General features: G+C 39.4%; 3 protein-coding genes across 9 annotated transcripts in view; 2 read left to right on the forward strand and 1 right to left on the reverse strand.

Annotated features, from left to right (window-relative positions):
- TCTE3 (t-complex-associated-testis-expressed 3) overlaps positions 1 to 4,317 on the forward strand; it is a 5,990-nt gene extending 1,673 nt beyond the window's left edge. The window contains exons 3-5 of the mRNA XM_027904198.1: positions 2,053 to 2,208; positions 3,090 to 3,248; positions 3,832 to 4,317. Coding sequence (XP_027759999.1) covers positions 2,053 to 2,208; positions 3,090 to 3,248; positions 3,832 to 3,942 — 426 coding nt within the window. The 3' untranslated portion in view covers positions 3,943 to 4,317. The remainder of the gene's footprint in view (positions 1 to 2,052; positions 2,209 to 3,089; positions 3,249 to 3,831) is intronic.
- On the forward strand, positions 3,871 to 24,035 carry PHF10 (PHD finger protein 10). 6 transcript variants are annotated; one of them, XM_027904209.1, is made up of 12 exons: positions 3,871 to 3,984; positions 8,388 to 8,494; positions 9,090 to 9,220; positions 9,985 to 10,068; positions 11,470 to 11,603; positions 11,713 to 11,862; positions 13,024 to 13,133; positions 14,659 to 14,812; positions 17,211 to 17,366; positions 22,088 to 22,196; positions 22,479 to 22,667; positions 23,942 to 24,035. In XM_027904209.1, the coding sequence occupies exons 2-12, from the start codon at positions 8,442 to 8,444 to the stop codon at positions 24,025 to 24,027; spliced, it is 1,356 nt and encodes a 451-aa protein (XP_027760010.1). In that variant the 5' UTR covers positions 3,871 to 3,984; positions 8,388 to 8,441; the 3' UTR covers positions 24,028 to 24,035. The 6 variants fall into 6 exon arrangements, with proteins under 6 accessions (XP_027760010.1, XP_027760007.1, XP_027760012.1 ...); XM_027904206.1 differs by lacking the exon at positions 3,871 to 3,984 and adding an exon at positions 5,724 to 5,847; XM_027904207.1 differs by lacking the exon at positions 3,871 to 3,984 and adding an exon at positions 5,754 to 5,847 and having other exon boundaries at positions 9,991 to 10,068.
- On the reverse strand, positions 22,833 to 27,683 carry CUNH6orf120 (chromosome unknown C6orf120 homolog). 2 transcript variants are annotated; one of them, XM_027904212.1, is made up of 3 exons: positions 27,561 to 27,626; positions 26,388 to 26,454; positions 22,833 to 25,926 (listed from the first exon to the last, which is right to left on the reverse strand). In XM_027904212.1, exon 3 carries the CDS (start codon positions 25,877 to 25,879, stop codon positions 25,325 to 25,327), a length of 555 nt encoding a protein of 184 aa, XP_027760013.1. In that variant the 5' UTR covers positions 25,880 to 25,926; positions 26,388 to 26,454; positions 27,561 to 27,626; the 3' UTR covers positions 22,833 to 25,324. The 2 variants fall into 2 exon arrangements, with proteins under 2 accessions (XP_027760013.1, XP_027760014.1); XM_027904213.1 differs by lacking the exon at positions 26,388 to 26,454 and having other exon boundaries at positions 22,833 to 25,923; positions 27,561 to 27,683.
- Between the last annotated feature and the right edge of the window lie 239 nt (positions 27,684 to 27,922).

The raw sequence follows: 27,922 nt of genomic DNA on the forward strand, positions 1-27,922 counted from the left end.
TTTTTAACAGGCTTATTAACAAACAACATGTCCTTCAAATTGCAAAAGCTTTATTCTCTCAGCATACTTACTTCCACATGTCCAAGGTTAAGCCAATGCAGTAATAGTCCAGTAACATAAGAACAGGCTTTTGTTGGTCAAGTTGTCAAAAGTAAAGTCAGTTCTTGAATTTTAGAGAGAATTTTTTCACAGAGGGTGCAAATATTATACAGAAACGTAATTGCAACGTTGTGCTAAAACTTGGAATCACAGTGTTTGTACTGTGGTATACAAATGTAGGTTTATTGACTGGCTGTGTAGAGAAATCAGTAAGGTTTTTGGTTGCCTCATTAGTAAACAGCTTTTTGCAAATGATAATGGAAACTTCTGTCTCTAATAAATGGCAGGTAAACTTTTAAGGAGCAGCATTATTAGAAGTCGTGCTATAGACATGAATTTTCTTCCATTCACAATGGAAGTGGCTGAAAATGTTATGACTCAGGCTGAACTATGTTAGCAAAGAATTGCTGTTTGGGTTGTGACATTTTTCACAGGTTCTTTTCTACTCATATGCATCAGAGTGTTCATTTTAGCAGCTCAGGTGGAAGACTGCTGGTTTTTCCTCTGTTAGGAGACCTAGGACAAGCATGTTAGCACTGTAGTCATTCGAGACCTGAGCTTGCAGTTAGAAGATAGTAAGTGTCCACAGCCTAAGTGCAAATGTGTTTGCTCCTTACATTTTTAGAGTAAGTGCTATTCAGAGTTTGCAGTGTTGGCGTGGTATCAATAAACATCCGCAGGCAATTAGGACTAAGGCTGCCAAAATCACTGGTTTTAAGGAACTAGAGGAGGCATGTAGGTAGTGTCCACAGCGTTGACAAGGCTAAAGTATAAGTGATTTCATAGAGAAAAAAATTGCATTTCTTATTCTTAAACTCCTTGGACTGAAAGACTTGTGAGCCCCTGAGTAGCACATCTCTTCAAATAATTCTCATTAGACTTTCATATTATTCAAGAGTGTATGATTTTTTTTTCCTATATTGTTAGTGTAAGCCTTGTTTTGTGATGTTTTATTTCATGTTTGTTTTCTGCCCTTCTGGGAAGGAGATGATGATTTTCTCTTATCTAAGTTTTAGCTGTAGTCAAGAAGTTAAACGAGAGGGTAAAGAGTTGGCAAAATGTGAAAGTAGTTCATTAGCAGGTAGCTGGTATGGAAGACCACTGCCTGTAGTATTTGTTATGGTCTCTTTGGTTCCTTGTGCTTTTCTGTCTCTGTCTTATTATAATTTCACAGTTCTATTTTAAGCCAGCCCTGGAGGACAGCAGGTGACATCTTTTGTCTGCAACATCAGAGTTGCTGCTTGCACTCATAGAGGGACAAATTTTGTTATATGTGTTGAAGAGAGAATACACAATTGTATGGGGAGAAAACTGGATCTTCAGAGGTCTGCATTTAAGTTCCAAGCAAAATTACAATAATTTGTAGACTGGAACTTATTTTTTTCCTTTTTTTTTTGTTTTTCCTGCCTTTTTTTTCCTTTTTTTTTTTTTTTTTTAAGAGCAAATTAAGTCATCAATACATAAGCCATTGGTTTAGTAATTTCACAAAGAATGAGGATAAATAAAATGAAGTAGTGAATAAACCATGTACATATTTTGGGCATTGTGTAGGCTGTTTGAATTAAAAGCTTGAACTTGTGGTTAACAGTCTTGGATGGATCTGTTAATAGCTATGTATTTTTACTTGGAAAATGGAGTGGATTCAGGGTGCTAATATGATGTGTGTGATTGACTGAGTTTAAATGCAAACTTCAGTTGGATTTTGCTGGAAAAGAAGTCAAGTGGTAGCAAAAGTCAACCACATCTTTTTTTTTTTGGTCAAAGCAGTAGTAGTGTTAAAACAGCCAGAAGGTGATAACCAGTTTCTAGCTTTCTGTGGGTTTTTTGTTAACGTATTCCTAGAGTAATTGTTGGATTTTTTCCCTCTTAACTGTACACCATAAAGTATTATTTAAAGACTTTGAAATTTGAAATATTGACATGTAATGTGGACTTTCTTATTAATTTGTACAGATGAAAGGAAAAAAGGCACGATCCCATTCTGAAGATTTAAATGTGGCTCCAGTGGAAGAACAAGCAAAGCCAAAGTGTGCTAACACATACAGACTGGAGTCCCGTAATAAATTTCGGGATTGTTTAGTAAGAGACAAAGCTCAACAAATACTAACGGTACAGTATTTTTTAAATTAAATTTATTTCTAAATTTTTTGCATGATTTCATTGCAAAAGTAACTTGTCTTGCAAAGGTGCTTATGGAACAGGGTAAATTACATGAACTTAAACAGATGCATATATCTGTGCAGTCTTTGAGTTTTGGCAGAGAAATATATTTGTGAATGTGCTGCATTTTGGCGAAGTGCAGAAGGGCCTCTGCAAGGCCACTGCTGAGCTTGTTAGGTGCTGTTTACGTGGAGCTAAATCTTCTTAAACTCTTGCCTTTTTTGAAATCAAATTGAGCTACAGCCCAGTTCAAAGTACCCTAATCTACAAAATCTCCAGTTAAACGCCGAAGATCATGACCTCAAGTTTGTGGAATTCTATTAGTTCTGCTAATGTCACATGACCTGCATAAAATATACTTGGTGTTCTTAATAGTCAGACTGCTACATACAAAAATTAAGCAAAAATGAAAGAAAACAATCTGTGGAGATAATACGTAGCTGTTAGTGATACTTTAAATAGTTATAACTAGCTCTTTTAAATTTTGCTGTTTGGAAGACATGCCTTGGATATTTGGAACTGGTATTTGTAGCACTCTTTTCCTGTGAGCTGAGCCCTAATGATAGAGAAGAGTACACTCCTCATTGTTAAATGGAGATTGGCCGGACAATTCGCTGGATACACATCATATGTGTGTCCCTTTCAAAAAAAGAGATGAAACATTTTAGCGTAAAAGTAGCACATCCTTTGCTGTTTGGGAGTATCATCTCTATTGACTGTTCTACTTATTAGTTCTTCTGGTGTTCTTGTAAAGAAAATGACTGTAAAAGGTTTTTTTGCAAAAGACTACCAGGATGAAAACTAAGATCTTTCAAAATTGTTTTTGATAGAGTAAACTTCAACATGCCAAATACGATGGAGTTTCTAGTCCCTCCTTGTGTGCTTCAATCTCAGAAGAAATATTAAAGGCTGTGAAGGAATTCGGCTTTGACCGTTATAAATATGTGGTATCAGTGCTAATTGTGGAAAAGACAGATCAGGCAATGATTGTAAGCAAACATTATTCATAATATGTTCTGCAAATTGAAAACAATAAGGTACGAACAGATTAGTGAAGTGGTCCAAGTCAACTTTTTTTCTCCTAAGGAATATGTTTATTCCAGCCATCAGTTCACAGAATTTAGCTTTGAAAACAAGTTTGTCAAAAAAGCTGAGAGCCCAGTAAATGGTCACAAGACTAGACTAAGCTGGAGGTGGAGGAGTGAGGGATGTGACTTCTTAGTTCTATATGTTCCCAAAACAAATGTCTATTCACATAGGCACATTCTACTGCTTTTTAAGGGATGCTCTTAGCAGTATGCTAAAGTGCAACAAGTGAACATGAGAGAGAATTAGGGATTAGTGTAGAGATTTTTGGATATATCAGTGGGAGCTTTTCTGTGAAGCAAGAACATCTATTTAACATCGAATAGGAATTGTTAATTTTAACTTGTGCATTGTTGTTACTAGTTGTAACTCTCATAATACAATTAGATTAGCATTTAGATAATGCTGTATGTTCTTTAAAAAATAAATAGTAAACCTGTGCTGTATATATATTCACAAATAGCTTTTTCTGTTTTTTCCCTTTAGGTTGCCAGCAGATGCCTCTGGGATGTTCAAAGAGACACTTGGGTTTCAGCTAAATGTGAAACTGAAACATTTATTGCCCTGGCTTTGGTAATGGCTTGTTACTACGACTAATATTTTGAAAGCCACAGATGGATTCGTGCATCACAGTACGTGGTACATTTGAAAATTTTCAGAGCATCATTATTTTAGTATTCATTTTTGTCCTGTTGCTGTTGGCACATTGAAACTGACATACAGTTGCGATAATTTTCCTCTTTTTTTCTCTGTTAAAAAAAAAAAAAACAACCCCAAAAAACACTTTGGAAATGTTTATGGTTGAGTACATATGGGTTTCATCTGTTGAATGCTCTGCTGTGCAAGTGAAAGCAGCTGGTGTTAAGGCCAAACATTGGAAAATTTTGAATGTTGCTTGTCTGTTGTGTGCCTAGGACTAGTGTTTACACGAAATTGCAGGTATCAGTTTTCTTAAAAGCATGCTTTTTGTAAGAAAAGGCAGTATTCACTTTTTACCTAGTTTTCTCTACTATCAAATGCCAGTCTGCCTAGAAACCTGCCCGGGAGGGAATCTGTGTTTTGCAGTCCTAGAAACTTGTGCAAATTTCCAGTGTTGCCTTGAATTAATTTAAAGTTCAGTCAATAGGTTTCCCAGGCCTTAAGCTTGGGTCCGGGATTCAGGTTGGTGGACAGGTACTGCACTGAACATGTTGGTCACTTTGGTCTAGGGGCCTGCGGTGGCACCGATAATGGGGTCAGTAACGAGGGTAATTGGTCCATGATAACTGGCAAGGGTAGTAGTGATTGTCTTTTGATAAATCAGGCAAATCTGTGAAGTGTGTAGACATCAGCTTTTGGACCTGCCGTGTGTGGAGATCGAGGTTGGTGCCTGTACCATTTCCATTGTATCGCTGGCAGCTGAGAACAAACGCGGACGGGGCGGCGGTGCTCCCACAGCCCGCTTGGCCCAGCTCGGGTCCGAGCGCGTCTGGAGCCGAGCGCGGGCGCGCCGCGAGGGGCGGTGAGCGGCCCGGGGAGCGGGTGGGCGCCCACCCGCGGTGCGGGGGAGCCGGTGTGAGGGGCGGCGCCGGGCCGGGGCGCGGCCGTGCGCTTTGTTCGCCGGCGTGGGGGGCCGTGCGCGCCCACGGGGCCTGGCTGCGCGCGGGCGGGCGGGCACGCGCGCCGCCCCGGTCCCCGCACCGGCGGGACGACGGTCTTTCCCGGTGTCGAGGAGGGAGGGCTGTGCTTCAGCTCCGGAGAGACCGGGAGCGGGGCGCGGCGCTGCCCCGCGCGTAGCCGGCTCGGCGCGACCGCGCGGCGGCGGGGAACGGCTGCACGCGCCCTCCCTCCTCGCAGGGGCGAGCGCGCTCGTGGCGGCTCCTCCGAGTGCGCCCCCCGCCCCCCGTACCCCCCTCCTGCGGGGGCTGATGGTTCACAAACGTAGCTCGTCCCCGGCTGACGTTCCCGGAGACGGGAGCCTGGCGGCGGAGCGGAGCAGCCCGGCCCTCCTGGGTGCCAGCTCCCGCGCTCGCCGCTGACCACCCCCCAGGGGCGATGCTGCCCCTCCGCCCCGCGCTGCTGCCCAAGCGCTACCGCGGCGGCTCGGCTCCGCGCTCGCGGCCGGGCCGCGCGGCCGCCCGAGCGGCGGCGGCAGGAGCAGGAGGAGGAGGGCGTGGCGGCGGCGGCAGCGGCGGCGGGTGCCCGGCGGCCGTCCCGCGCGGCGGCGCAGGCGGCATCGGTCCGGTCCGGGTGCCGGTCCGGCGGCGCGGGCCGGGGTCGCCGCGGGCTGCCCGGAGGGGGGCGGAGCAGGAGCCGGTGCGCTCGTGCGCGCGCTGGCCGGTAGGGGCCGCTGTCGCCCCCCGCAGGGCGCGGGGGGGCGGGGCCGGCGGGCGCGGCGCGAGGCCCGGTCGCGCGGCGGCGGCGGCGCTGCTCCTGGCCCAGCCGGCGGCGGCCATGGCGGCCGTGCTGTCCCCGCGCCTCTGCGACAGCGACCCCGCCACGCCCGGCGCGCAGTCCCTCAAGGTGAGAGCGGGCGGCGGTGGCCGCGGGGGCTGCGGCGCTACGGCCGCCTCGGCGGGAGGCCTCGCGCGGCTCCCCCGCCTGGGCGCTGAAACACCCCCCCCCACCCTCCCCGCCCGCCCCGGGCTCGCTTCACCCCCGCCGGGGGAGCAGGGCGGCCTCCCGCGTCCGAAGTTCGGGCCAGGGTGCGGGGCCAGGACTGCGGGTCCCGGGGCCGTCTTGCTTCCGAAAAGTCCTTCGGCGCCTTTCCGGGGGCGGTGCGGTAGCGCCGCAGCCGGGAAAGTTTGGGTTCGGCCGCGGGCAGTTCTGCGTTGGCCCCGCCGGGCTGCACCGGCGCGTCCCGGCAACCGCGGGCACTTGTGGCACCGAGGACTCGCGGGGCAGATCGAAACACATCGCTCTTTGAAACACATCTCGGGTAGTTCAGGCTTCCCGATCGCGTAATAAAGGATCGTTACGTCGATCTTATAATTAATAGACCTACTAGGAGTTCGGAACGTCACCGCCTTTCCTAAGGAAATTTCAGGGGAGGAAGGGGGCGGATTTTTGGCAGTGTTTGACTTGTCATGTAAAGAAAACCACAGAACTGTCCCCTTTTTCTTTCTTTCTTTTTTTTTTTTTTTTTTGAAACAGTAGGAGTATTTGAACAGCAGCGCTTCTTAGATTGCACCACCAGTGTTTTCACTTCTGCTAAGTCCTCTGCAGCAAACTTATTCGTGAGCTTTTGTGATTGAATTTGCTGAAGTTTTAAACAATAAGTAAGCGAAATTGTAAATGGAGGACATTCATCTCTCCTGTGGTAGGGTACTCATTGTTTTAGCACTGCAGGATTTCATAAAAGAAAAATTACAAAATGAAAGTAGAAATTGACGTGAGGCACTTCCACCAAACTGTCAGATTGAGATCTGTCTTTCTTTCTTTTAAAGATGTTTTTAAGTCTCTTGGTGGTTTTGCTATAGCAGAGCATTGCTTTGGTCCTGTCTAGCAGTTCAGAAGGTTTGGAGTGCATTAATATTCTGTGTGGGAAGTAGGGATGAACTGCTGATGAGACATAGCTGTGTCAGAAAATACTCTAGTGCAGTATTGCACTAGAGGGGATTGCTGCTTAGTTTGTCTACCTGAGTTTATACAGCATTGCTAGGAAATGGTGTTAGTAGTAAAACGAGTGGAGATGCTGCATTCCTGATTCTTTAAGATTGACTGCTTTAAGAAAACAGTTCCACTATATTTTGCTTTTCACTTTTTATTATTGTGTGAGTGATATTCTTCTTCCTCCTTAACAAGAAAGAAAATTTGTGAAAAATTGTGAAAAACAAGAAATAAATCAAAAATACACGAGACAAATTCTTTTTCCCAGTAACCTGTCTTGATTATAGCATTGTGAATTGTTACATAGCCAAAGTAATGTGTTCTCATTTGCTGGAATATTTCTAAATTGATATTTCAAATCCTATGATATATAATGCCTACTAGAATGAAAGACATTAGCAAACATAAACCTAATAATCATTCTTGGCATTATTAAATAAGTATGATTGGGCTTGATCCACTTATTTCTAACAGGTTAATTCTTCTTGCTTAAACTTTTCATGGAAGTTAGAAAATGTGATTTTTTCACACTGCTCCACTTCAGAAATTCAACTACTTGAAGAACTGTCTTGTTCTTGACTGTACTTCCTGTTACAATAGGCAATTTACTTGGAGTTTTCTACTTTCTGTATCTCGATTTTGATCAGACAGGGTTAGTCACTAAATGCTTTGAGAGTTGTTGATGATGCAGGTAGGAGTTGCATAGCATTGTTGGACAACAAAGCAATGACAAATACAAGATCAGCTGAGTCACCGATCTTCTTGATTTTACGGAAGTCTGTTTTGTTTTGGTCTTTTTTCTCCTCTTCACCCTTCATCCCCTTTCTTTATATAGATCTCATGAAATCTGAATAGCGACACCTGTAACTTCTGAGTGTTTCCTTGTAATAGCTTTGTTCTGTATCTGTTGCAATATGAAGTTGGGTTTTTTCTTTATTTTTTTCCTCACAAAACACAAGTCTTTGATCCTTGCTGTAATGATACTTTTTGTAAACTGTAAACCATTCCTTTAATTTTAACTGTATACCTATATACTCCTGTGCTGCTTTCAGTAATATTTTCCCTGATTTTAGAGTGTCAGCTCTCAGCAAGGGCTTGGTGTTTTTGCTCTCCACCTGCAGTTTTTGAGAGCTGGTCTGATAAAGTTCCAGAGATAGGAATTATGAACTTGGTGGTCAGAGCTACAGCCCTGTCTCTTTAGTCCACCTGCACAACAGGTGAGAAACCACCCAGCTGTACTTCTGTGCCAGCATGTCTTCTGCAGCTGGTTTATAGCAAAGAATAATTTGCTGTGTAAGCTGTCTTATGAGTTGTTTGTTAAGAGCGCATAGAACAGCTTAGGAGTTCAGATATGTTTAAATTGTGGATTGCTTTGCAATATTTTATGATGTTTTACATCATCTGCTGAATACTCTTGATTTTTTTTTTAATGTTTACCTTCATTTGCATTTCAGGATGACACAGAAGAAAATTCCAATGATGGCAGCCAGCCATCCAAAAGACGGCGTATGGGCTCAGGGGACAGTTCTCGGAGCTGTGAAACTTCTAGTCAAGACCTTGGGTAATACCATTTCTTACAATTCCGACTTTTTTCATTCCAAGTTTTGCTGTATTGTTCAATATGCTTAAATAAAGCTTTTTTTTTTTTACTTTCGTATTCTTGATACATCTTGCTGAATTGAGGCAATGAATAGCTAGCTGTCTTTTGCTGCCAGCATGTTTTAAAACATTTTATTTTAAAATGCTACAAAAAGTGCTGCATCTGATGCATAGTCAGAAACACAGCTGACATGTTTTTAAAACATTGCATGCTTCTTGAATGAATTTTGACACTGTAGTAGTTGCTTTTCCCGGTGTCTTCTCCACTGGAATAAATATCACTTTCTTCATGTTCTGTCTCTTTGCATGCTGATGAATGGTTATTTGGATATTGTTACTTGGATGAATGCTGATAGGTGAAGTCGGGTATAATAAAGTAACTGGGAGTAACAAAGTGACTTTGAAATGAGTTAACGGCATGTAGTGGTCTGAAGTGCTCGTCCAACTTTGTAGTTACTGTTCACTGACATATAAATAGGAATTACTGAATTTCTAGAAATGTAAATATTGCTCTTAAGGATTCTTGTGATTTGTTCTAACATTGTTCTTATACTCAGATATAGTTATTTTCCTGCTGAAAATTTAATAGAATACAAATGGCCACCAGATGAAACAGGAGAATACTATATGCTTCAGGAGCAAGTCAGTGAATATTTGGGTGTAACTTCCTTTAAAAGAAAATATCCAGGTATTTATTTTTCGAGTTCTTCTTCTACAAAACTGTCTTTAAACAGATGTAGTCTGTGTCTCTGATTATAGTATGAGCCAGCTGTTTAAAAGACCTAGCAAAAGCATACCTGGCTTATATATGTTGTACTTTTTGGTTTTACTACTGGTGTACTGAAAATGTATCCTATGGTTTTTGAAGTAATATAAGACTTTTTGGCATTACCACTAAAAATTTTTAAACAAGTCTAATTTGGGGATTGGATCATCAAGTACCTTTTGAAAATTACCTCAATTTTATTTTTAAGTATTTTGTTGGTCATTCCTTACTATATAACTTTATATTCTGTTTCCTGAATTGTGGCAACAGTTCTACAATGTGGAAGAATTTTAAAACTAGTTGTGGAGGTTCTAGTATTTGAGCCTTCATTATTCAGAATTGTTAAATCTGGATCTTCTATCATGGAGTTTATTTTTAAAAGCCATAGTGAAATTAAAAAGAACTCTAATGCTTGTTAATAATTACTGCATCTGAATTCATATATCAGTTCTTTTTTAGTTTTCTGAAAATCGTAACAGTAGGCAGGGTACTCAAGAAAATTGACAATGTCCCTACATTGTGTATTAAATTTAAAATTATTTTATAAAATTACCGTGTTTATGCAGTAGTAGTATAGTACACACTAGCTTCCTGGAAACAAAATTCACAAAATACTTTGACAGTGTTCATGGAGGAGTTTGAGTAACTGCGTGCATTTTTATTTCTCTTTCTTGTTTTCTTTGGAGATTTAGAAAGGCGAGATCTGTCTCACAAGGAGAAACTCTACCTCAGAGAACTAAATGTTATCACAGAGACTCAGTGCACACTAGGTAAGAAAACAAATGTTAGAGTTTTTATTACAGTATAAAAACTATGACACAAAAAAAGTAGGTTCAGTTTGATCGAGAAGAATTGCATTATTCTCAAATGAAATCATAAAATTCTGAAATTAAAACTGGTTTATTATTAATTTGGTAAGTTGGCCATGATGTATCAATATTCCAGATTCATTATCAAAAAATATATTTTGGATCTATTCTAATTACTTAGAAGGGATTTTGCTAGCTTTTAAATTAGAATTCTAGAACCTTTATCCTTTAGGAAAGAGACCACCGTAATTTTTCAAATAAAAAAGTAACGTCAATCTTGTTTTGCTGCATTGGTTGGAGCTCAGCAAACATCAGTGTTTCTTAGATAGTTCCACTTCTGTGTTAGAAACCAGAAGAGTGTATATTAATATACACTCTAATGTACTTGAAATGGAATGATGTAATTAATGAGGCTTACATTGAAAGAGCTTGAAGAATGTTTTTCTTACTCTGCTAATATATGTGGCTTGGAGATGTTAGAGTTTAAATGATGCCTACCACATTTTTTTCTGTATATCGTGGGTAAATGCGTAAGTGTAACATTTGTGTAAATGTAATGTCATTTTAAATACTAACAATCTTTGGTATACCATCTTTATTTCTTAACTGCCACCTGTGTATTTATTTTTTATAACTTTACTATATAGAAGAGACCATATCCAATTTTTATTAATAGAAGTAAAATGTTATATTCTGTCTCATATATCCAACAGAGATGTGTGCTGAGTCTACTATCCATATTTTTAAGGTTATATTTATAACTCTTGGTAGTAACATGAGTCATTCCATTCCATTGCCTGTGTTTGGAGATTAGTTGTGTTGGAACCTCTAAAGGAAGAGTTCTGCATTGTGGCTGCAAGCTGAGGCATTCTGACTTATGAACTTTAGATGCTTTAATTGGGAGTCAGGAGTCTGTGAGCAGTCTGCTGCTCTGAATTGCCCTCACAGTGATTCTTGATTTGGATGAGATGTTATGTAAACCTCGTAATTTCAGTAAAGGTCTTGCAGGTTAATGAAACTAAGATTTGATCAGAGTTGAAAACTGAAACTAACAGTTCACAAGGTCTCATCTAGAACAAAGGATCTGCCCCATTGTGGAGTTCTAAGTGGGTGGTTGAGTCAATTTGAAGGGGCCTGTAGCTGTAAGGAAGAAATGGCATGAACCTTGGCTCCTTGGGTACAGGCAAAGTTGTAATCAGCCTTGAAAACTAAACTGCACAAGTTCACTCCCACTTGAGAAGCATTTTATGCAGCAGGTTGTTGCCTTTAGTCACTTAGAAACTTGAGTTGGTCATTGTGGGATATAAATAACCTACAGTTGCTTTTGCCAGATAGCATTATTATTGCTTTTATGTATTTTAGGTCTAACAGCTTTGCGTAGTGATGAAGTAATTGATCTTATGATTAAAGAATACCCTGCCAAACATGCTGAGTATTCTGTTATACTGCAAGAGAAAGAACGTCAGCGAATAACGGATCATTATAAAGAGTACTCTGTAAGTAATTAGCATATAAGAGAACATCTATAACACTGAGTGTGAGAAAAAGCTGTTCTCAAACTGATAGTGAAATGTATGCAGATTAATAAAATTGTTTTTATTCCAGCAAATGCAGCAGCAGAACACACAGAAAGTAGAAGCCAGTAAAGTTCCAGAATACATTAAAAAAGCTGCCAAAAAAGCTGCAGAATTCAACAGCAATTTAAACCGAGAGCGGATGGAAGAAAGAAGAGCCTATTTTGATTTACAGACGCATGTAGGCAGATTTAAATTTCTTACCAATGTTAACAGGTAGCTCCTTACTTGTTTTAGTAAAGATGGTTTTGGTACCATTTTAACTTTTATCAAGGTTTTTCATTATTTTTCAGTCATGTAGGGACTTACACAGTTTTATGGTTAAATGGGTAATACTGCTAAAAATAATCTCAAATATATTTTATCTGAAAACTTTTTAAACTTGAAAATACTTGTCTCATGAAGCTCTAAAAAATTCAGTGTTATTTTGTTATCATGTCTTTAATCTGATGATAGAAGAATAAAACTAAGAGGGTTGTTCAGTTACTAAAAAGCTTCTGTTGCTGTTATATTTATGCATAAAAATGGCTAATTCTTCTTTGGAATACCTCTAAAATTTTGCTGGAACAGTACCTGAAGTAAAAAAGAAAACTATTTATTCTTTAAAAGAGTGCTGCTGTCAGTGTTATGCCCTTTTTTTTCATTAGATGTTGCATTATGTTCGTAGTGCATATATTACATGCCTCAGTGACTGATAAGACAAAAATTAGCTGGTGTTTTGAAGCAGTACTGTTCTACTTCTATAAAGACAGCAAAAATTTTCTCTGCAAATTATTACATGGCAGTCAATTGTGGAAAGTTTACATCTTTCTGGTATTATCCCATGTTAGAGGCAAGATAGTGGATAATTAGTTTTATTTCCTTCTGAGGGAAGGAAGGCTTCTGTGTAAGCTTCTCTTTTCCATGTATTTATATTATTAATAGAAGTTTTTATACTAGTCTGGTTTCAGAATTAGATATATGTGTTCTTTCTACTCTCGACCAGTATGGGCCAACAATGATAATTCATGCTAAGGATACCATGCAGAAAAGTTAATGTTTATTGTTTCAATTGCTAAATTTTAATTTAAAAATTATTTTTCTAAATACACTGTTCGAAGTAGTATTACCTAACGTTCGTTCAGTTCGCTAGATACTTAGGGATTGAATTTAATAAATAATACTGTTTTGTGAGTGGAACTTCTGTTTTAATGAATTGAATTTCTCATGGAAGAACTCAGGTAGTTTTCCTGTTTCAATAAAACTGATTAGTTAAGAAATATTTGGGGTAATAGTTGGTGAGAAAGACTTAACAGTTTGTATGTGAAACAAAAATGTCATTGTTTTATATTAAACAATGCAGATTATCCAGGTGCCTCAAGGAAAATACAAAATCTTACCTACAGAGAGAACAAAGGTTAGTCCTTATCCAGTGGCTCTCATACCCGGCCAGTTCCAGGAGTACTACAAAAGGTATTTTAAAAGCATGCAAACTGCCAGTTCTCTTGCATTGATCCCTTTTCTCTATGTGTAGCAGGTGGAAAAACATTTTAGTGTCTTTACTATAAGGTTATGATTTAATTTTATGTTTGAGGCATTTGCTAATCTTGAAAGATGCATAGTGTGACATCTTCTGTCAACAACAGTCAGTAATGACTGCAAGAGTACTGTCTACCGTGATGTATTATAGTGCCTAAGATTTGTCCTGCTCAGATATTTACCATGGTAAAAGGAGACATTGATTTCACTTCTGCCACCCTCATGTATTTACTTATCATCTGCCTCTGCATGTGTACCAAGATTAATATTTCTGTATCAGTGTTGTAATGCTGGCTTGTGATCACGTTTTCTGTGTGACAGTCTTGCTTTCCTTTTTAAAATTTTTAGAAACTCCTTAATTAAAAAAAAAAGGTTAATTGGTCTTGTGGGTTAAAATTGATGTTGGATTTGTGAGAGAGAAAGACATTGCAAGCTGGATCTTTACATTTCATGAAGAATGTGTACTTGAATGTTTACATAAATTTAAGATATTACTAGTGGCAGGCTACCATTGAACATACACATACTAATTTGAAGATTTTGTTGAAGTCTTACCATTATACAACAGAGATGGTATTCATTCTGTACATGCTTGGTTTTCTTTAGAGAAGCTCTTCATCTTTAAGTGCCTTGCTTGTTCCAGTGTATGTTTGTACAACCCACCTCAAAGTTGCATGCTACAGGACATTCTTGAAGGACTTCAATTTTATTAAACTAATTGAATAAAATTACTCTGTATTATGTTTGTTTTGCACTTTTAAGCTGCAAGTGAAACTGCTTATCCATCTTGGTGAAAGACACAACCTTTCAAAATTTGCATCAAAATAGTATCCCATTTCTTAAAATGCTCGTCAGCAGTAAGAGGACTTTCACTTTTTTCTTAGTCTTTAATTAAAAAGTTAAAGGGTGGATTACGGATGTTAAGCTGTATTTGGCTATGAGTAATGTGATTAGATCTTTGCATTCTTCCAAAATTATATTTTTATATGCATTTTTCCATTCTCCTTCAATAATCAAGGAATTTGGATGTACAGCTGTATCCTTTCCGTACTTCGCTTTGGATGTATTTGTGTGCCCTGGGTTAGAACTGTATGTGTGCTGTGTGGGCACTGTACATTTATAAACAAAGTGTATGGTCTGTTGGGCATAGTAGCGTGGGTTGGTTAAAAATTTGTAGTGGTTCCGTGGTCTCTCACGCAGTTATGGAACATTGCAAATACACTCTCCTGTGTTCTGTGAATATCTGGTCTAAAAAGAAGACAAGTACTAGATGGCATCACGTTTGGGAGGAGAAATTAGTATGTTTCTTGTGTTTTCAGAACTGTATGTCTTCATGTACCTTTCTGAAAACAAATAAGTGTTTCTTAGTCTTTCTTATTGACATTTTTGTATACGGCATGATTTAATATTTATGCATCAAGTACACACAAATGAATTAATGTTATTTATTTAACTTTAGATACTCTCCAGATGAACTTCGTTACTTGCCGTTAAACACAGCTCTTTACGAACCTCCTTTGGATCCAGAGCTGCCTGCATTGGACAGTGATGGAGATTCAGATGACGCAGAGGAAGGGCGAGGTGATGAGAAACGGAAAACCAAAGGCAATTCGGTGAGACAAGCTGAAAGTATTCTTGAACAAAATAATACTTTCCCTTCACTTTTGTTAGTTTCACTAGTTTCTTAGTAGAATCTTTCAACATTTGCAAAATAAAAGGAGGATCTTTTTTAGTACTTTAATTTATCACACTGCTCTCCAGCTTTCCATTTTGATCCATTTTTAAACTAAGTGGAGCAAATATTTGAAATTTCAGGCCCTTTCTTTTTTTTTTTTGTTTTTTTTTTTTCCCCCCAATGCAGCTCTTCATTGTGCCCTTTTACCCAAGGGGAAGTTGTTGCTAGCGTTTCTGAAGAGAATGAACGCTGTAGTTCAGACCACAGTATATTCTGCTGTTTAGAGTCCTACAGAATTTGTCTCTAAAGCAGAGGTCTTGATAACCTCATAACTTTTTGTGACATAGAAGCAGGAAGTACTCATTACAGAAACAATTACCTTATTCCAATTTAAAAAGAGGGTAAAAGTGCTGGGTTTTTTGCTTAACAATACATCTTTAAGCAGATATTTATGTTTTTTCTACTTACGCAAATGCAAAATTAAGTGTTAGCTGAAAGTTAAGGGAAACTTCCACATACCTACCTTGATAGTGTTTTAAATGCTTGGGAGCAGCTGAGCTTCAAATGAGTTGAGTACAACTGAAGCACTGGTATGTTGGGTGTAGTTTGTATGTTGGTGGCAACCACTTTTCAGAGGTTTAACCCTAATTTTAACAGCAATGGAATGTCACAGGTGCATTTAATATATTCCAGCTTGATTGATGAACATGTTTTGATGGTGGGTATGTATAATTCTAAATTTTGCCATGTAAATATTTATTTTGTTTGAATTTTGTAAGATACTCATAACTGAAGAAGAAAGCTTGTAGATTAACAAAGGAAAGAGAGTGTTTAATACACTGCTTCTGCTTGCATTTGAAGAAATTATATAAACTTAGCATGTTAAATGTCAAATCAAAATTTTGGTTTAATCACACTCCAGCTGTTTTACAGTTGGTCTTTACCTGTTTTTACCCACTTTCCTTTTCAACTGACAGTCATTCATGTTAATGATAAAGAAAACTAACTGGGCCAAGCAGACTATCCTTTGATTTTTCATTGAAGTTTGGAAGTCTTTTGGTGACAGAATGCAGAAGAAAAAATGTCCTTTAGTTAGAAAAGTGTAGAAAAATGTGCAAAACTGATAATCAGATGCATGTGAAATGGGTTTGGCTGTGGAAGCAGGGGTTCTTGCTAGTTATTGAGGATGGGCATATAGTTCAGGAAAAAACGTGTTGAATACAGAGGTGGCTGTTGTCAGGCACTAAGTTTTGGGCTACCTACCATCTGTCAGATCTCCCTAGTGGAGTCCTACACTATGCTTTATACTTTTTCCTTTGTCACCCTCCCCACTGTTTGACACTGGTAGCAGTTTTTTGTAGTGTTTTAATGGGTTTGTTGTAAATAACCCTTCCCCCAAAGTAAGAGTGAAACGTAGCATATCTTGTTGCCACATAGTTTGGTTTGCTTTGATGGTGTACTTCTCCATTTGCCCTGTGTCTGTTTGGTCTGTTTTGGTTTTAGGCTGATTACTATTATGTTTGTACTGTAGGGCACTGAGCATGTACTGAGCATGTTTTACTGTAGGGCACCATTGTTATTTGGCCTTTTGGGTTTTATTGTAATAAATGTGAATAATCATACTGCTTCCTTCTGGAGCTTTTTGGAAGCCTTTATTAACACTTTTCTGAGAAAAGTCTTGTGCTGCTGCTCCTTATTATGCTTACATTGATCTCTCACCCTCTTTGAAACTCTTCCCCTCTTTCTTGCCTCCTCATTCCTCAAAAAAAACCCCCTTTAACTGCAACATAAATCCTGTTGTTTGCTTCTGTATTAAATATGGAAATGTGTTTTGCTGTTGATGGCATTCTTCTGCTCCAGTCCAAATTAAATACTTAGATTGCTCCTGGTGAAAATAGTAGATGAGGGTGGCAGAAAAAAAACCTTCACGTATTAAATTCAAGGCAGTGCTGTTTGGTAGTACGCTTTAAATGCATGACAAGGGCACCTTTAACTTTTTGCTCGCCCTTTACTTTGTAAACAGCATCTTGCATATAATGGATTTCTTGCTGACTTAATGGAAAACGGTTCAAAGAATTACACTGTTGTGCTTCCCACTGTGGTGCCAAGACCAACTGGAAAACAGGACTGCTGTTGCTGATGCCAATCTGTTAGCATGAGAAAAAACAGATAATGAATGCTGTGAGCAAAGGTGTTCTAGACTGTGATAAACCCCATGCTTTTGCAGAAGGAATGGTGTACCCTTCTCTTACCTTAGTTGGCTCTAAGGGGCATACAAAAGACTTGTCTGTCTATCCAAAAAATAAAAAAATATAGCTATGGTATTTTTATTATAGGACAATTCGTCTGGCAATGTATCTGAAGGTGATTGCGCCACAGACAACCAGGAGGATTCTTTTCAGGGAAGACAAAAAACAAGAGACAAAAGTGCTACTCCAAGAAAAGATGGTTCCAAACGTTCTGTATTACCCAAATCAGTTCCTGGGTACAAGGTAGAAGAAAAAAGCCCCTGACTGAACTTTACTCACCAGCCTCTCCCTGAAGTATTTGTTTTTTTCAATAATATGGAACTTCTGCTTGCTGTACTTCACTAGCTGTTCTCCTGTTGTGTGCTCCATCTGTTTGCTTCCTTATTTCCTTTTTGCTTGTATTTCATGTGGGGCTTTCCTTTACCCTAGCTGTACAGTGGCCTGTTTCCTGTTAACTTCTTGGATTCCTAGGCAGAAACATTAGAAAAACCCATTGTGGATTTAATGTTGGAAATCTACATCTGTCTGCCTTAACACAGCAGTCAGAAGTATGTGTCAGTTTAAAACTACCATTCGCTATCTGTTTTTTTTCCCCTACTGTTTAGTATGGCAGCACACCAAGAGACCAGTGCTGTAAAGTGCAGCTATATGGCTGAACATGTTGTTGTGACATTCATTTTAAATACAGCCTTTTATCCTGTGATGTTATGATACATAACATGGAAGGCAAAAAGCTTACTACGGTTGTATAGGCAACACTACATAACCACTTCAACAGTGTATGGAAAATAGCTTTTTATGTAGTTTTTACTAACTACATTTGTGGGCAATATGCTTTTATCTAGGCTAAAAACTTGGTGAGGATGTTGAGACATTTCAGCTGTCAAACAGTGATTGCCGAACCTAAGACCCAAATCCTTAGTATTCCTGTATAATAATTTCAGAAATTAGGATAAAAATAAGATTAAGATAAAAATAAGATTAACATTAAAGTAAAAATACTTTTCAGGAGACATAGGAATTGACATGCATGGGTTATTATTCTGCGTACTGAGAACGTATCTGAATAATCCTGTAACACTTTCAAAGCACATAATTGTCTAGTCCTTTTCCACTAAGAGAAATAAGAATTTTCCACTGACTTCTGTGGGAGCAGGAATAGACTCATAGAGAGGGAATACGCTACGTTAAGATAGGGCTGGATATTTAACAGTTGGGAATACTTGTTGAGACTTACAGGACAAGGAACACTTTTGTCAGTGACAAGTTTGTACATGCTGAGAAAGTCTCAGCAAAAGTGAGCTGTTGATGGCTTGCATTTTATATTTATAAATATTTACTATCTGTATTTACCAAGGTAATAGTAAATAAACTGTAACTTACATCAAGAAGCTAATTTCCAGCAAGAATTGGACATCTTTGATAAATTTACATACAGTATCTGTACAAGTTCATAACAGACAGCAAGGTCCAGTTGCATTTTCTCTTTTCAGGAACTTACTAAGAAATATGTGAATTATGGAGATTTAGGCTGTGGTTACCGTATGTATATTTTTTTATATGTAACTTTGCAAGATGTTGTAGACACAGAATGCATATCCATATTCCCATGAACATGAAATCCAAAGATGGAACCTGAAATTTGCTTTAGCTTTGTTTAACTTGACATTAGAGATTGTGTGCCACTGATTTACAGAAGTTTCATTTAGCTGTGAGATGCCTAAGTGTTTAATTAGTCCAGTCTGTTTAATGGCCTTATGAATGCATAAGGAGAGAATTAGTGGAGCAGAACTTCCATCAAAGTTCTGAACTTCTAACTGCAGAAGAGCAGTGATTGTATACAGCATTGCATTTCGAAAATGGATTCCCGTAACAATTATTTGTTGATTCAGAATCACCAATTCTGTTAGTAACAGGGTCTTGCTGTAAACTTACAGTGCCACATCTTTGCAATGTCAGTATACCCTGCCTGCATCAGCCACCTGATAAGTCAGAGATGGTGATGTTGTGTTGGAAGGGTGAGAGGATTGGCTTTCTTTTTTGTGGGAATGTTTGAAAGCTTGCAATAAGCCAAATTACATGAGCTGTTTTAACTGGTAAGACAGAATGATTCTTGTTTGTGAGTCTGTAAAAACAGCAGAGAACTATATACCTACCGTATGTGCCTAAATGTTAAGGCACTTTGAGCTGAAGGCTTAACTGATTTAAAATGTTTTCTCTGTGAATTTTAAGTCTTTATAATACTTTTGTTCTGTATTGTTCTCTAATATTGGACTATTTTTGTAGAACAGTTCATTTTTTGGTTACATGTAGTTAAAATTGAAGGATAATTGCTATGGCATCAGTATACATATGTATAATTAATAGCCACATTATTAGTATTACAGGATTCCATACATTTCCACTGAGTTATTTTTGAGTAAAAGAAATATTGTATTTTATATGGAGTCTTTTTTTATCGTCAGTTCTTTAACAAAGAATGATTAGGATGTATTTTACATTTTGTCATGTTACAAGTAGCAAGTCTTTGTTGCTGCAGGACTGACTACTACAATTGCACACACAGGGTACTGTTAAAAGTACAGATTTTTTGCACATAAAACTGAAACGTATTGAGAATCTATATTTTGCAACACTTCTGTTTTGGGTCACTGCATATGAAAATGTAACGCTTTGCATTCAGAATAGAATGGTGTAATTGGAAAGCTGACTTTGAGAGCTGCAGCACAGCAGCATGGAAGTGAAAACTTACAGAACAGGCAGTCATTGTTTTGACCTTGCATTCATTTTCTCTCCCATCCCTATCCCAATAAGATCAGGGCGTAGAAAGCAAAATTTACTCCTAATGAAATGGGATATTGTGACTTCCCATTTAGATTTGACAGATGTTTTTTATACCATTTCTAAAAGCCATTTATGGTGGTAGAATTGAAATGTGAATAGTCTTTTTTTTTTTTTTTGTCTTTTTTTTTTTTTTAAATACTTCCAAACTGTTGGAACTTCATTATTAATAGGCTGTGATACTCATGCCCCCTAACATGCATAGTATCTAATGAATACAATTTAGTGCAGTAAGACTAAATGGAGGCATTGTTAATAAATGCATCTATATCAATGTCTATCTTGAGAGTAATGTGTATCAGAGTGTGAACTGCACATACCCTAACACAGGTACAGTGCTCAACTTGAGTTTGCCTGGAGAACCAGGTAGTGTGCAGTTGTATATTAAAGGCAGTGAAATACAAATCTAGAAAAATACAAAGCTAGAAGTCTGATTAGAAAGTACACTTACTATTCTAGAAAGGCTTGGTTTTCCTAGAAATAGATTGAAAAAACAATAAAAAAATAGTATATAGCCTAAACAATAGAAGGGTAAATGCTGCCACACTGACGAGGTTTAAGCATGTGCCACTTTTGTTGGGAGGAGCAGGGTATAAAGGTATATATGTAGGACACATAGTATAGTTAACAGTAAAAGAGTTTGTGTGTGTTTTTGCTTCCAATTATATTTATTATTTTGTAGAGATGTTTGTGAATGTTAGACTTCTTTTATTGTTTTATTATATTTATGTATAAAACAGGTTGACTTTGCTTTTTTAAAATAAATAAGCAAAAAAAAGTGTCTATGAACGCCTCTGTCATCTTTTAAAGGAAGTTACCTATAAACATATGGTGTGGTGGTTTGCTTTCTTGAATAAAACTCTTTAGACCAATTTGGAGCAGGCTGTAGCCATGTTTTGACACAAAAAGCAGATTGAAAACTTCAGAAAACTTGAAGCAATGTATCCTGACTACTCTAACAGTGAGTCAAGATTTTAATTATCTCGCTAGGTGCTAGGAAAAACTGGGTTGAGAAATAAACACATTTAAAAATAAGTAGTATTGCAAAATACCTCAGTAATTATTTTTAAAAGTATATATACATATGTGTTTTCACTTTTTAAATTTATTTTAAAATTAAACCGCATTCTTCTCCCTGTGTTTGGTAGTTGACTGGGATCCTTCTTGCTTCCTGACAAGCTGTTTAGAAGAGGATATGCCTTCAGCTCCTTCTACTTGCTGTGTCTACGCAGCACCATTGTTTTTAAAACTCTGACATTAGTCAGTTTAACATCAGTGAGCACTTCATTAAGTGCAAACTACATTTGTCACTAATGTAATTATGCAGTGGTCAAAGCTCAACAATACAAGTATTGCCATATTTCTGAAATTTGTAATGCTGTACTTTTTCCTCATTGGAATAAAATGGTGTATCTCTGGAGTTGAGACGCAGAATAGACACATAGACAAATGTTCCACATTGCAACAGCCTGCTATTTCTCTTACCCTTTAAATGGATCTCATGGACCCAGACACACTCCATATCATCACTTAGAAAAATTATGAATATAAATCTGTAGTTAAATGCAAGGCTCTGTTTCTTATAGCTGTTATGACTGGATACAAGAAGGAATAGTAAAAGAGAGAGCTCTGTATGGCATAGCTAACCAGATAATTTGAAGCTAATTAGAAAAAAATCAAGTTTATTGCTTTTGTAATTAATTTTCTCTATTTAGGGGCAAATGTAATGCAAATAAATTGTACATAATGTCTTCCATAAACAGGAGGGTCCACATTGAAGTTCATAACGTAGTATTCTATATTGGAAAAAGTGAAATTTTTCATCCTGTCACATTTAGTTTACATTGAGGAGCATGTTAGCTGATGAATTCATAGGAAGAAGCAAGTACATGATTTTGATACAGTTTGATTTATATATAACTCACTATGTATGACAGATGGAAAACTGTATGTACCTAATCTATGATTTTTTTTCAGTGCTGCTGTCAGTTATTGTCACGTGTTTTAAGGTCCACACATCCTAACAGTTTATTAATTTTAATAGTTAAGGAGATAGATGACAATTCCTGTTGAATCTGTAAATTCTTCTGGAATGAATTTATAGCCCTCTTCTACCCTTCCAGCCAAAGGTCATTCCAAATGCTATATGTGGAATTTGTCTGAAGGGTAAGGACTCCAACAAGAAAGGAAAAGCTGAAGCTCTTATACATTGCTCCCAGTGTGACAACAGTGGTAAGTATCTGCGTCCACTCAGTGGATTCCTAAGGGAGTTTGTTTGATAGATCTTTTTGTGGACATAGAGTGTCCTACACATGTGCAGCAATAGTTCAGTTGCCTCCTCTGTCCTTCATTAAGACTCCATCTCTCTTCCCTGTTGTATGTACTAGCACACTTGGTGCACTGTGGGATCTCACCAGGAGGTGAGCTAAGCTTCAGCTTTGGTAAAAGCAAAGAGTGTAACTAATTTCAAATTTCATTTCAGACATAAAAGTAATAATACTGGTTTTAATCTAGGCCACCCTTCTTGCCTTGATATGACCCCGGAGCTTGTTGCTATGATTAAGACTTATCCTTGGCAATGTATGGAGTGTAAAACGTGCATAATATGTGGGCAGCCTCACCATGAAGAAGAAATGATGTTCTGTGATGTATGTGACCGTGGTTATCACACTTTTTGTGTGGGGCTTGACGCTATCCCTTCAGGTAATAAAGTAAGAGTTACTTGTTCCCTTCACACCTCCTTTGAATCCTGGGCCCTCTCTCTCAGAATTAATCCATGAACTGCTTTTGAAAGAATAGTTTAAAACAAGTGTGAAGGGTAGGAGTAAGAAATACTATAGGAAAGCATTCACACTGTAGGACCTGATCTTTTTAATATGCTTTATTTCTGTATATTTGGTTGTGCACAGTTTAACCTGGCAATTCCTGTATAGGAAATATAATGGGCTTTTACAACATAAACCAAACAGGCTCACTCAGAACTCTTTTCTTCCATATCCACAGAACACTGAGGGTATTTAACCTCTTTTAATGAAAGAAACTTTTGTAAAAGAGACTGTATTGCTGCATATTGCTAGAGTGTAGCTTTCACATTAATTGTTGGTGCAGCTGTTTCAGCTTCTAAATTCAAATGTAGTTTCAATATTTGTAAACACCTCTTTAAACCCTCTCCTTCCCTTTTTTATTTAAACTTCAAAGCTCTAACTGAAGTATGTCTATGGCAGGCAGGCAGCCAGCCTGTACTTTTAAATTACCCAGTCACTCATATCACCTGGCTAACTCAAGGCTGTAGAAAGAAAATAACAGGTGCTGTGTTGCATTACATGTAATACTAAATCCATGGTAAGTAAGTTTATGAATAAGTACTCAGTGGCAGTGACAATACGCCGTGTATGCTACTTCAAAAATGCTGTCCAGTCCCATTTTAGGAAGCACTGGCACTAGCTGTCACTTTAGTACACGTTCTGCGGTTGATTTCACTTTCAGGCTGACCTAAGAATGTAAACAAAATAGATCATATGTGTCTAAAAAACTGTAAAATTACCAAAGCAGCCTTTATGGTTCCAGCTCTTTGTAATATAAACAGTTAAATGCCTCCCCAAGTGCCATTCGTTTCTGCTCTGGGTAACTTCCCATAACCTTGAACTGTAGTTATTCACCTGAAAATATAACTGGCAAACTTGAGCGTTGTTTGTCAAGTCTTATCTAATAACCATGTCCTTGGTACTGCTGACACTTCTTGAGGTCTGTAAGGATTTGTGTAGCCAGTGGTTACACGTAAGGAGTCTGCAAGGGAGCATGAATTGTATATGCTGCTTTACAGAAAAGATGCTTAAATTTAAAGAAAAGCACTGGTTGTTTGCATTAAAGGAAGTACTGCAAATAGATAAGTGCCTGTTAGAATGATGAAAGGTGCATAGCTAGATGAGTGAGTAACAAACTTAGTTTCCCAATAATTGATAACTTTCTTTTCTTAGGTCGCTGGATTTGTGATTGTTGTCAAAAAGACCCTCCTGTACCCAGAAGAGGAGGAAGAAGGGGGAAAAACAGCAAAGAGGGCTAAAAAAAACCCAAAAAGTTGCTCTCCAAAACTTAAATGCACAAATTAAAGTGATACTTTGGTGCTATTTAGTCAACCACTCTAAGAGGAACAATACCACTTTTTTTTTTTCTTTTTACCAAATAAACTTTTAATTGGTCTATATAATTATTTTTTGTGATACAAGTCACTAATCATGTCCTGTCAGATGTCGAGATAGACAAACCAAATTTCCACTCCAAAAGAGAAGTTTTTTGAGAATGAAATTTAAATTGTACATCCATCATTTGTATAAAATTATAGTAACGTACTTGTTTATTTTAGTGCACTCATCAGTAAGCTCCATGAAAAAAAAACTACAGATCATTTTAAATATACTCTATTTGCATAGCAACTGGTTATTTTGAAAGACTCAACCAAAGAAAAAATATTCTTGTGAAAAGTAACTTTAGAGGAAGAGTGGGTATGACATGACCTTCTTCCTTTCAGCAGAAATTTTCTTTGCAAGCTAATGGCTTATGCATAAAGATGTGCTAAAAAAAAAGATCAATCACAAAAAGCTTTAAAGGGAAGTGTAAGAAAGCACCCCTCAAGTTCGAGATACTATATGCTGTGTTGTTTTTAATGAGAGATGAAAATGTCATACTGACAAGTAAAAACAGCTGAAGGCTCCCTCTCCCTACAGTAACAGCAAAGAAGCAACATGCACTTGATTCAGGTCATGGATTTGTAGTGACTGGATAGATCTCTGCTTGACAGATGGTTGACGTGATGCAGAGCACACACAGCCGAAATACAGACCACCTATCCCCTTAGGTGATTGATTGTTTTCTCCTTCCTTGGCCCTAGGCTCCTCAACTTGATGAATACACACAAACCCATTGCTAATTAGTTTTATTGGAGATATTTGCTCAAAAAGCAGCAGGTTTTATTTTTAAATATGCTCTAAATTGAGAGGGGGACTGAAGTGCAGGAATTTCATTTTTCCTTGTAAAAAACAATAGAAAATACTGAATTGGAGTTGATCATCCTAAGCACCTATTTAAAAGTGAAGTTAACAAGATCCCAACTCTACATTCATTTTTAAGCCCTGATCTCTGAAGAGCACTGCAAATACTGTGCTTGCTGCTCATTTTACATATAGGGGAGGATTTACAATATAAAATTAAATATGGCTTTTTCTCCCCGCCTCCTTTCTGGTTTAGGAAATGTAACCTGAATACCTCTTCAGGAAACATAACAAAGAGTATTAAATATTACAGCATGTCATTCGTACTCAATTTCACAGGCTGAATTGTGACTTAGTCCAGTGTGTAACAATTTAAAAAAGAATTTCAAGTATTAATTTCAATATTCCAATAAGTATAGTCCAGAAAACAGACTCCTCATCCTGAGATTCATCTTCTGCAGACTGTGAGTATTTCTGGTTTGCCTCCATCTCCTCAGGGTTATAAGAAGCCTCACCAAATGGGTACTGTACAACTGTTCGATCGTAGTACACTTTCATTTCAAACTCGCTCTCCAGGTGAGAGGGATGGCCGTAAATCCCTATTCCCACGGGGCGGCGGAAGTGTGCAGGCACATGCACCATGTCTTGGCCACAGGTTACAGACTGTAACTCGTACTCGTCAAAGCTGGGGTGAAGTGTCACATCAGATACATACAAGTCCGCGTCACCTTTTAAACTTCGCATCTGAAGGACTATCTTTCCCTCGTGATTTAGTCTCAAATAGCTGTAGTTTCCTGCTCCAATCTGACCTTGAACAACATGAAGAAGAATCCATTCCTCAGGTACATCCTCTTCCTCAAAGGCATTTACAAGCAGTACTTGAGCTGTCACACATATTATCAGGACTTTTCTCCAGTGTGCTGCCATGGTCTTGGGTTGTACTTGGACTCTTCCTGTGTCCCGTCTCCTACCTTGTGAACACAAAACACAAATCAGATTTTAGTATATTCCCTCCTTGAAAGGAACTGATTTTTTTTTTAATTTTGTAATTTTTATAAATCATCTCTAGTCCATACCAAGTTAAACAACTTCAATTGTGTTCATTAACTTTTATTTTTGAATAGTAACAGAAGAAAACAGTGCTAAGATTCAGAGTTCTGAATCAGATTGAAAATGGCCCTGAATTCCCTAAAGTTAAACAGAAATTCATTAAGCCAGTGTTCCGAACTGATGCAAAGACTTTTGTTTCATTCTACCTGCATACCTGAGAAATCTGGCAGGTAACCAGAAGGGACGAAACCCAGTAACTATTTTAAGTTCAGTTTAAAAAAAAACCAAACAGGTAAAAAACTGAAGGCTTTTGCATGCCTGAAGAAGCTTAACTTTTTATGAGGTATTTAGGACATCCTATTTGTTTCTTCCATCCTCTCATTTAAACTTCAAAAGACAGTAAAGGTGTAAATCTGGATGTGCACATGAAGCAGTAGGCATTCTGACTTGCACTGAGAATGCAGTTAGAAAGAAAAACATTATCTAATGAGGTAATACATTAATTTACGATTATGCTGTGTGGCTTGCTTCTAGGGCCAAATTCAGCTTATTTTCCCTAAAAAAAATGCATTTACTTTCAAGACTTTGTTACCAAACACCCAGCCCTTTACGGCACTTGCTTACAAAAGAGAAAGTACTGGGGCAAGGGGAAGATGGAAATGACTGCTGCAAGATCAGAGGTCTTACACCCTTTTCCCTCCCTTGTCCCAGTTGGGCCGCCTGAGCGTGCCTGCCACACTCCAGTCCTCTGAACAGCTGTGCTCAGTCTGCATGCAAAGCAGCAACCTCCAAACCTTGCTGAAGGCTTCCAAAGTGTACAGCTGACTGACGTGCAAATCACAGGAATCACAATCCTAAACATCTTCAAGTTTAAGAGGAAGATTCCTATTCCCTCGTTCCTTCCATAAGGACACTACAAATATCTTAAACATGAAAGCTGCCTGTAAGTTGCTTTGTACCCTGCTAGCATCTAAACAAACTGCATTACTTCCACTTAAACCTTAGAGGTCTTATTATTAAACAAATCTAGGGGGAAAAAGATGTACAACTACTTCTGTAGTTGCAAGTTTTTTGCCCCAGAGAAAGCAAAGCCACAATACTGCAAAGCCGCAATTCTGCAAAGCCAGCACAAAAGACGGAGGCGCAGCATTCGCAGAACCTGCCAGACTGACAAAACTCCCTCAACAGCGACAGGAAAGGACAGTCTTTTAGCTCCCCGTATCACGGAGCTCACTCTCTGCCACTTTTTACATCGAAGTAGTGATGAAATACCCGAGCGGAGGCACAGGAGGACCTTCATATCCGAGCAGAAAATAATTAAAGTTATCTAGTGACGAGCGAAAGCGTCCTGGCGCTGGCGCAGCGCTCGGGAGGAGTGGCGATTCCGGGAGACCTTGGACAGAGCCAGGAACGAGCACCTCCGCCCGCCCCGGCTCGCCCCCCGCCTCCCCGCGGGCGGGACACCCTTCGGGGCCAGCGGCGGCTCCGGGGGGCGCGGGGCGGCCCCGGCGGTGGTCTCTGCGTCACCCCGCCGGCCGGGGGCTGGGGCACGGCTCACCTCCGGCCTGCCGCGGGGCTCCGGCGACGGCGAGGCCACGGCCACGGCGAGGAAGCGCGGCGAGGGCTCCGCGGACGTGCGGCAGCGCAGCGCGGTCGGGGCGCCGCGGGGAAGCCCCTCCCCGGGGCGGGCCCCGGGGCAGCGCGGCGGCCGGGAGGAGGCCGGCGCTGAGGAGCCTGCGGGCAGGGCGGGCCGCTGCTCCCCCTCGGGCGCTCCGGGGGCCGCTCGGGTGCGCCCCGGCGAGCGCGGCCCGGAGCAGCGGGCAGGGGTCGCTTCGCTGGGGCGGGTAAAAGCTCCGCACCGCCCCCCCGATCGCCGCCGGTATCGCCGGCACTGCCGCCCCGCCCCGGGCAGCTCCGCCG

The sequence above is a fragment of the Empidonax traillii genome, unplaced genomic scaffold (assembly GCF_003031625.1).
Source record: "Empidonax traillii isolate 1590-97213 ecotype Southwest subspecies unplaced genomic scaffold, ASM303162v1 scaffold1020:size208104, whole genome shotgun sequence".
Taxonomy (NCBI): Eukaryota; Metazoa; Chordata; class Aves; order Passeriformes; family Tyrannidae; genus Empidonax; species Empidonax traillii.